We start from the raw sequence: 10,256 nt of genomic DNA on the forward strand, positions 1-10,256 counted from the left end.
CATAAATTTTCATAAATTTAACTTTTAGCATAAAATTAACAATTGTATAGAAATGTGACTCTCATGTTTAACAGTATAAGAGCTCTTCTTTAAACATTTTACGTCCAACAAAAAAATGATGTAAAAAAAAAAAAAAAAAAAAATTATGTAAAAAATAAATAATGTAAAAAAAAAGAAAGAAAATCTCCAAGAGGTTAAACTCTCCAACAACTTCCCGTGGAGAGATTCATTAAACGAAAGTACAATCGAAAAAATAGCAAAAAAGCGTTTCGAATAACATTCACAGCACAACACAAAATATTTTAAGTACCACGTTCTTTGGGCACTTTTTATACTTGTTTGACATCATTTTTTGCAACAACTCTGTCAAGTTTGTAAATGGAGGTAACATCAATGCTAAAAATGTAATTAAAAATTATGTTGACGGTAAGCAAATTCAAAAATCTTAAAAAAACGCCTTTCCCTTCCCCCACAAACACACACACCGTTCAATTAAAGCTTGTTTTATGAGATAAGCGTGTGGCTTCTTTAAAAACCTAAATAGCCAATCTTTGCTGTCAGTTAGGCTGATTTTCCAGCTCTGTGAAATCGAAATAAGATTTTCCCTTACAAATTAAAATGCTAGAAGCGTTTAAATGACAATGAGCAGCTTTAAACGATATTTTAAAACGAATTTTTCCAAAGCTGTAGTTCACAATAGCCTTTTTTATTACCATATGTGCATTATGTGGATCATATAACAAATGTTCCGTTGTTTTGAGAGGAACATTTGTTATAAGATCCACAAAATGCACATAAAATCTATAATTTTCGGATTCAGCAGGTTTTAAGCTTCTTTGATACTGAATTTCAGCACTACAGCAATATTACAAGTATCTTCTAAGCGTAATAGTAAACATTTTCGGCCTTTTTTTCTCCCTTAATTTTAAGTCTAAAACTTCAAGAATCTTGAAATCTTGAACGGATAGGAATTTTAAGGAAAAGATTCTTGATAAAGACATAATTGCAGAATAAATAATAAAAAAATGTCGAGACATGTCTACATGTAAAACAGTTATTGGAACTATTTGCCATCCATCCTGCTGTTTCAACGTCAAAAATTTTTCCTACTTTTAGTAACCTAAATATTCTTAAATATTTTATTAGTTTTTCATAAAAACTATTAATAGAAAATACATTTTTATGAAAGCTAGTTCTTTTTCTTTTTCTTTCTTTCATTTACGTCATCATCACTTGATTCTTTTTTTACTTTTTTGTCACTAATTTCATTGTCATTAGGCTTTAATCTTTTTCTTTTCTTTCGTTCGTCTACTTTATCGATTTCACTCGAAGCACATTTTTCCTCGTAATTGCTAATTCCATTTTCATTCACACTATAAGTCTTCTTTTTTTTCTTTTTTTCACCTGTTTTATTAGATTCACTATAAGCACTTGTTTCTTCTTTGTTCATCTCATCATCACTAGCGCTTAACGTCTTCTTTTTTTTCTTTTTCTTCTTCCTTTCTTGCACTTCATTGTATTCAATCAATTCACTTTTGTCTTTGCTTATTTCATTGTCTTGAGCATCGGTAATTTTCTTTTTTTTCTCCTTTTTCATTTTCCTGTCTACTTGAGCAAATTCACTCAAATCTTCGCATTTGTTTACTTCGTTTTCGTTAACAATCTTCTTCTTTTTCTTTCTTTCGTCCACCTTCTTAGATTCACTGAAGTAGTTTTTTTCGATTTTTCCCATTTTGTTATCAGCACCCGATATCATATTATTATTCATTTGTCCGTCGTTGTCATCGCTTAATTTCTTCTTTTTCTTCTTTTTCTTCTTCTCCTTTGCTTCATTTAGGTCATTGAAACTCTCTTTGCTATCATCATTTGCTTCATTGTCCTTTTTGGGTTTCTTTTTCATTTTTTTCACTTTTTTGTTTACTTTACCGTCTTCATCAAAAACCTGTCTCTTAGTTTTTTCTACCTCGTTGGCTATATGGTCAGTACTAAAGGTCTTTGTTTTCTTAACGTTTACGTCATTAAGACTCAAATCCATTACTTCTTTATTTTCTTTCATTTTGTAATCAGAACTCAAATTATTCTTTGCCATTTTTTTAATGTTTTCTTCACTAAAATTAACATTTTCATCCTTTTCATTTTCGTTCGATTCGTTATCTTTTCTCGTTGTCTTTTTCTTCTTTTTTTTAACGCCTACGTAATCATTCTCATATTCTCTACCATTTTCTTCTTCACAATCATGGATTGTTGTTTTACTCTTCCGAATATCGCTATCGGTCACTGATTTAATGTCATTTGCATTACTTTGCTTTCTCTTTTCCTTGTCAGTTTTATCTTTATTTAAAGTACAGTTAGTCTCAAGTTTATTATTACTATTAGTTTTATTTTTTCTCGAGGCATTTGAAATTTCTTCATTCGAATTCAAAGTATTTTTACTATTCGGTTTCTTCTTCTTCGAATGCTTCGCATTAAAAATTTCTAGTTCATCTATCGCTCCAGAAAGATTTTTCTTATCATAATAGTTTTCAACATTGTGTCTTTTTTTATTTGGAGTACGAATTTCCTCATTTACAACAAAAGATGTCTCTAACTTTTTTATAACATCGTCATTTCGATTGATTTCAATATTCGATGTATTCTGCTTTAACACATTTGATCTTGTAAAGTCTTTACTTGAAGAATTGGCCGATATTTGCTTTCTATAAGGTTCATCTAAATAATAACAACAGAAATTACAATACAATGTTTGCTACTTAATATTATTTTCATTAAAATATAATTGACATCTTTCATTAACTAGTGTGTAAAAATCTCATTCAAACCTTTTATAGAAACATTGCCTAAGTGATGTCCCTAGGTATAAAAACAGTTTGTAAATTATCATTTTCAAAACTTTAGTTTTTAGTAGTTCAAACCTATTCAAAAATTTAAAAAAATGTACCAAAAACGGTGATTTTTGTGGATTATAAGGATCTCTTAGATTTTCACTTTTTAAAACTCTTTGAGATCTAAATTTTTAGTTTAAAAACAATCTCCCAATCAAATATAGTTTTCAGTATACCTTTTTTTTGTTATTATACTATAACATTATTTTGTCAGATTTTTGATGTAAATTGTCTGTTATAATTACAAGTTACAGCCCTCCTTCCAATTCCCTCTCTCTTTGTCTCTTATTATTGTTTGTATGTTTGTTTATGTATGAATCCAAACCTGCATACACATGCTCCCATAGCCCAACTGGACCTCTTTCCATATATTTTAATTTTTTGGTGGAAAGAAATTATCAAAGAAAGAGTTTGCTATAAACTTTGTTATGTGATGCTGTAATACGTGTTTGATGTAGTTATCATAGATGGTTACCCATACTCCAAAGCCATTTTTGTGAAATTTCTGACAGGCAGGTTTCCCTTGACTCATTTCTCAAATGGCTTGAGTTAACTGTTGGAAAGTTATTGGTTGGGAAAATATTGGATTCAGAAATTCAATTGCAAAACTCTAAAAACTTCTAAGTTGTTTACCATTTGATTAAGCAGCAAAGTTTTTTCTCTATTGCAGTTAAGATTTCTCCTTCACAGATAAAACATTAACTGCTATTTTTGAATGAACTTCATAGTTTTTCCTTTAACTACTTTTTATAATTTCTGCCAAAAAAATGATAATTTAAATAAATTCTCTACTAGTAATTGATATTTCTTTACAATTTAAATACCTGTTTTAAGCAACTTTTGAATTTCTATTTATTTATACATTCTTGAGGTTTCTGCCACTTGTTTGATTCAATTTAGATTCTACTTATTTTCCTGTCTATTTAAATAAATCTGTATTGATCAAGACCTCTTAAATGCTCCAATTCACCTTCTTTTTCTGCATTAGAAGATAATTTTTGACTCAACAATTTCCCTATGAAATCTTCAGTTCCACTTGATTCTGTTCAAACCTTCAGTTTCTTGTAAGTAAACTTCTCTACTATTCTGCTCTCTATCCTCTCTTATTTGTTCTTCTCTACTACCACCACTAGAAAGTTGTAATTTATGTTAACAGCTATATTAACCCAACCTTTATAACTTTCTCTAATTTTTTTCCATATTTTGCCACATTTCAGCTTCAAATTTAAAATACAAAACAAACTAAGCTTAAAAAAAAAAAACAAACAACAAAGAAACAAAAACTAAAGATTTCAATAGAAGCATTAGATTATAATCTAACCTGATCCAAAGGGTTTCCATCGCACACGAAGATTTTCAGGGATTTCTAAATGTTTTTTTTTAGTTTTCTTCAGAGGTTTTTGGTATGGAATATTAAAGTCTTGTGTAATATTCAAATACACAGATATTGGAGGGCCTGTAAAAATTAATTTTACATTTTTTTAAAAAAACTATTTAACTTAATTCTTAAAGATTAAATTCAATAAAACATTCTTTAACGTAAAAAAAAAATATATAAAAAGATGTTTGATTCTTAACCTTTCACCAATCTTAATTCTTAAAGAAAAAATTATTCAAGTCCTATTGTAAACTTAAATTTGATAGAAATAAATAATATGAAATCCCATATACTCAGCCAGCCATTACTTGTAATCATAATTAATATTAACTACAAGAAGCAGTTTATTTGCATGAAATATTAAGCAAATTTATATAAAAAAAACAAGGAGAAATGAAGGAAACAAAAAGAAGACCATAAATAAAAAAAAAATTTTCCAAATATTTGAACTTACCAAATTTGTGCTCGCCATGTTTTGAAAGAAATAGAACATTTGTTTGCTATAATCAATTAGTTAGATTTAATTTAATTATGAACCAAAATTCAGTGAACTGTATAAATAATGGGTGATAACATTTAATTTGGCCTGCAGTTTCAGACTAAATTTTTGAAATCACAATCAATTTGAAATATTGCAAATACATTTAAAACATTGAAAATTTTCTCCTCTTTAAAAAAATATAAAATTTATCTAAAAAAAAAAAAAAAAAAAAAAAAGATTTCAAAGTCAGAGACCGTGAAAGAAACCGTGTGTACAAGTTTTATAAAATGCATAATGGTAAAAAATTTACTGCTGACCATTTTATGGCAGAACTTGTACCAAAAAATTTCTCAAAGACAAGAAAAAAGATTCCAAGACATACGGACATTCAGAAAGCATTTCCAAGAACAAAATCCACAAGACTGTATGAAAAACTTTTAAATCAAGTTTTCATCTTAGATAGCAAGTCTTATTTTACTTTAGCTCATACTAGCATTAATGGCAATATCAGATTTTACACAATATAAATGACACCTCTACAAGCGTAAAATACAAACCTGTTACTAAATTGTTAACGATGACTTTAAACACATTGTGAAAGTATGTACAAAAAGACAGTATAAGCCAATATCTTCAAGGACGGTTTTTCATACCAAAATTCTGGATTTAAACAATGTAATGAAGGCAGCAGTTGATAAAACATTTGATGAAGATTAACTTTATCTGGATGGAATACCATTCATGTCTGATCTGTGGACCAACAAGCTCACCAACCCAGAATACATTTTATGATTGTGCACTACATTGATTTGGATTTTCAAATGAAGCATTTCTTGGCCACTTTACAATATTTTGCAGGCAAACATTCATAGGAAGAAATTGCAAAAAGATTGGATGGCTTCACTAAAGACCTAAACTTGGGACCAAATGTGTGCACAAGAATAACATATGATGGTGGAGCAAACATGAAGAATGCCAGAAAGGATTGTGTTATAAAAAGACTTCACAAAATCTAGTCAAAAAATGAAGAAGAGATTGAATAACTGAGGACAATTATTGAACTATTTGAAAAATTTGAAGAACTATCCAACCTTGCAAGTGCAGAGAACGAGGTCTCAATAGTCCTAGTTTCCTCCAGCTCTGAACAAGTGTTTTCCACAGCTGGAAATATCTATGGTGACATGAGAACAAATCTGTCAGCATCCAAAGTTGAAAACCTTGTTTATATAAAAGAGAACTTAAGACAGATGAAGAAAATGAATGATGTGCCTTTTATAGTTTGATTTAATTTTGGAAAAAAAATTGAAATTTTCTTTTTTCTTTTCTGTAAATTTTCTTTCCATTATTGTAACACAATAGCAAAAACAATGCCCAAATAAAATTTCAGATTTGAATCTAGCTGTTTTATATTTTATTTTTATTCTTCCAATGCATTGTTTAATGATGTAGTCTTTCAATGCATTGCTTAAAAATTTAGGTTTTTTGATGAATTGTTTAACAATGAGTGTTTCAATTCATCTTTAACAATATATTGAACATGATACATTGACCATTTTTAACCATGTACGTTACAATGTTTTGCTCCCTAGTTATAACTCTTCAAACACAGGCCAGATTAGATTTTATCACTCTTTATTTTTTGAATAAAATCTTTTTATCAATTTTACTTTCTAAAGTTGGTTATAAAGTAATTTTTACAAGATCATTTTTTTGAACGACTTTAAACAACAGTCATAGAGTCTTAACTTATACAGCAGTATGTATGGTTTTTAACTTTATGATATATTTCTCAAACTTATACAGCAGTATGGTTTTTAACTTTATGATTTCTCAAACAATTGTTTACACAAAAAATTTGAGAAATGATTTTTTTGAAAAACATTTATAAAATGATATAAAAAACTTTTATGAAAAATAACATGAAAAAAAAAAAAAATTACAATAATCATATTATAAAAAATTTATAAAACTAAAAATTTTTATAAAAGTTATTATATGATATACCTGTTTTGGAGGAGCTGGAAAACCATGTATCTCCCATTTTTGTGTGCAAGCCTTTATCAAGAACAATAGCAAAATATTTAATATAACAAAGATAATTTATTAGTAATAATTCTGATTTTTGACTTATGCCTATACAAAGTTTATTTAGGCATAGACATGACAAAAAGTACTGCTTTGATTTTTGTTTCAAACATGTTAAGAATAGAACACATGAACACAATTATTTCAATGATAATAATAAAATTGATTTTGAAGATGGTGAAAAAAATAACTTAAACCAAAAATATGGTTCATTTAACAAAATAAAGTAAAATGAATAAAATTGTTATGCAGACTAATACAGGTTAAATTGAAACATTTTTGACTTATGAATAACTAGTGTTACCACCTCTTAATGATGTTAAAGCCTGACAGCACAGTGGCATACTTTCAATTAGAGTTCTAATTGTTTCTTGAGAGATATCTCCCCACACATGGATAAGACCTTGTTGCAGCTTGTCTAGGCTATAAGGTGATGGATGTTGGCAGTCCAGATATGAACCCAAAAGATGCTCTATTGGGTTCATATCTGGACTGCAAGCTGGCCACTCCAAAACTTCAATATTAACATTATTTAGTAATAATATGTGCCATATATGGTCTAGCATTATTCTGCATAAGAAGGAATCCATCTCCAATGTACACTGCAAAAGGTACCACAAAAGAATCTAAAATGTCTGCTATGTATTGTTGAGAAGTCAGACATCCACCATCAGGAATGAAAAGCTTTGTGCGAGCTGTTAAAGATATTCCTCCCCATAACATCAATGAGCCACCTCCATTTAAAGTGGTTTCTCAAATATTACAAGCAAAATATCTTTCAATTGGTCTTCTGTTTACTTTTGGGTGGTGATCAGAACCTACAAAGCAAAACCTTGACTCATCTGTAAATAAGACCTGTCCTCAATCATGTATTTCCCAATTCATATGCCTCCTCGCAAAAGCCAGTCTGTTTCTTTGGTAGTCTACAGACAATCTGGGACCAGTAGCTGCTGCCTGATGTTGCAAATTTAAAGCACAAAGTCTTCTTCTTATGGTATCTTGACTAACAGCAATTCCATGAACTTCAGCAAGTTGTATTTGGAGACTTGTAGTGAACCATACTCTCAGTGTTTGAGGCAATAAAAATTGGTCCTCCACGGCATAAGTACCTTGTGGTCTGCCTTGGCTAAGTTGTCTAGTGTTTGAGGCAATAAAAATTGGTCCTCCATGGCATAAGTACCTTGTGGTCTGCCTTGGCTAAGTTGTCTAGTGTCTGAGGCAATAAAAATTGGTCCTCCACGGCATAAGTACCTTGTGGTCTGCCTTGGCTAAGTTGTCTAGTGTGATCATTGGTCTCTACAAACCTTTGTGAACCCTACCAGCTGTTGTATGAGACATTCCAAATCTTCTACCAAGTGGGCAATTTGTTAATCCTTCATTGGAAAAAGTAACAATTGCAACACATTCATCACAACTTAAATTTCATCTAGAATGCTGCATTGTGAACAGATGTGTTGCTCAAATGACAGCTATCTTTTCTACTGTTAAAACAATTTAAAAACAATACACACTTTTCTTTTAGAAGTGAAATTTAATTACAGCAAAACATGCTACTTATGAAAAGCTACTATAATTTCAAAGTTAAATAAGGAAAATGGAACAAAATCTATAAAAGGTGTAACAATAGACATTATTATCATCTTTGCAATTGATAAATTTGGGAAATACATAATATTTTTCAAAATAAATCAGAATTTGTAAGCAGTGCGTTAATTTTTTGGTTAAGTGTAGTACATACTAAGACAGAATTATAAAACAGAATTATACAAATTTATAATACCGAATCTGAAGAACATTTCAACGGAATAGCACCATCAGCTATAAAACTAATTCCTTTCAATTCAGCAACATCAAACTAAATAGAAAAACATTTACAATCAAAAACAAATAATCATCAATAAAGTCTTAAAATATCTCAGTAAATTTTGACTTTAAGCAATTTTTTTTAACAATTATAATGAAAAAGAATGAATGTTTTAAAACATTTTCAACATATGTAACATATGTAATATATAAATATTTTCAACATATGAAGCGTTTTAGTGTTTCACAAGGTTTCACTAATGTCAATCTTTGTTATATTTTAATGTTAGAGCATTAGAATTTTCTTTTGTCATTAAACTAGGTTTTAAAGTTCTTTAATGTGGAGAAACTGTGTGCATGTGGATTATAGATAGCTTTTGATTGTATTTGAACTTGTTTAAACAAGATAAAAAGTGTGAAAGCCAACTTTTTAGAAATAAATCACCTTGTTTTACAATAAAGTTAGAAATTTATTAGATGGTTATTAGTAATGAAAAGCACTAAATATTTATCTCTAATTAATCTTTTATAATATAGTATTTCTGACACAAAATAGTGCTAAATTTAAAAATTGTAGAAAAGATCTTTAGATTTTTTAAAACAAAAATATACATTTTAAAGATAAAATGTACAGAATTGGTATAAAATTTTAAATATTTTAAAAGTATATTTGTTAAATATAAAAATCTTTATTACTTTTACTAAAGTGTACTGTAATCAAATATTTAAAATAGAACTTTAACTTTTTAGTACCATAATGAAAAATTACTCCAGTAGAAAAATATATCTGAGCTATTTCAACAAATATAAAAAGTATAACCTCTTCTGGTACAGAAATGAGAGCAAGTTCTTTATTGCTCCCAAGATCTTCGATTGCAAAGAAATCTTTATTTGGTATTTCAAATGATTCAAAACCAATAGGAATTTCCATAATTTAAAGCTTTTGATGTGCAATAAAATGTTACAACCAAACAAGCAAGCAAACAAACAAAAATATACACACACACAGATGGCACCATAGAAAGACAATAGTCTTTCAATAGTTAACCCAAATTAGAGATGAGCTATTAATTTCTTGCACTTCTGCAGTAGTTAAAGAGATTTTTAGAGATCATGACATGTTTTTAAACACTTACAGGAGTAACAAAGGTGTACATCAATTAAGTTTACTGATATTGAAATATGAAAACATGAAACCAATTTAACCTAAGTTTCGGAGAACTTTGATTTTTCGAACCAAACGCAAATTTAAAAAACATTATATTTCGTTTAACATTTAAGCAGAATAAAATTATAGGCAACTTCTTAATAAAAAACTTTTATGAATGTGATTAAACCATTATGCTTATTTTTAAATTGATTCATGGTTTAGTTTTTATTGGTAAAAGTTTAAATTCTATCAATACACATTTGTACTTTATATCATTGTTTTAACGACCAAAAAGTTGTTCAGTTTAATAACTTTAATTTTTTATTTTTTGCGGACCCATGTGTATTAATCTAGAACCAATTACCGCTCTAAAGGCCTGTTTATATGCACGAGGGCTGGCTCGTTTGCCGAGCTAGCCCGGAAAACGAGCCAGTTTTAAAATTGCGTTTATATGAATTTTTGCCAAAAAAATAAAAA

At 28.8% G+C, this 10,256-nt stretch overlaps 1 protein-coding gene across 1 annotated transcript; it reads right to left on the reverse strand.

The window, feature by feature from the left end:
* Positions 1–1,110: 1,110 nt before the first annotated feature.
* On the reverse strand, positions 1,111–10,068 carry LOC145195113 (uncharacterized). Its single transcript, XM_090096104.1, has 6 exons — positions 9,450–10,068; positions 8,607–8,681; positions 6,746–6,796; positions 4,715–4,760; positions 4,204–4,338; positions 1,111–2,709 (listed from the first exon to the last, which is right to left on the reverse strand). The coding sequence occupies exons 1-6, from the start codon at positions 9,558–9,560 to the stop codon at positions 1,190–1,192; spliced, it is 1,938 nt and encodes a 645-aa protein (XP_089952230.1). The 5' UTR covers positions 9,561–10,068; the 3' UTR covers positions 1,111–1,189.
* Between the last annotated feature and the right edge of the window lie 188 nt (positions 10,069–10,256).

Source organism: Hydra viridissima, unplaced genomic scaffold (assembly GCF_058129835.1).
Source record: "Hydra viridissima isolate aposymbiotic clone 2 unplaced genomic scaffold, HvirCarnegie_v1 scaffold_8, whole genome shotgun sequence".
Classification (NCBI taxonomy): Eukaryota; Metazoa; Cnidaria; class Hydrozoa; order Anthoathecata; family Hydridae; genus Hydra; species Hydra viridissima.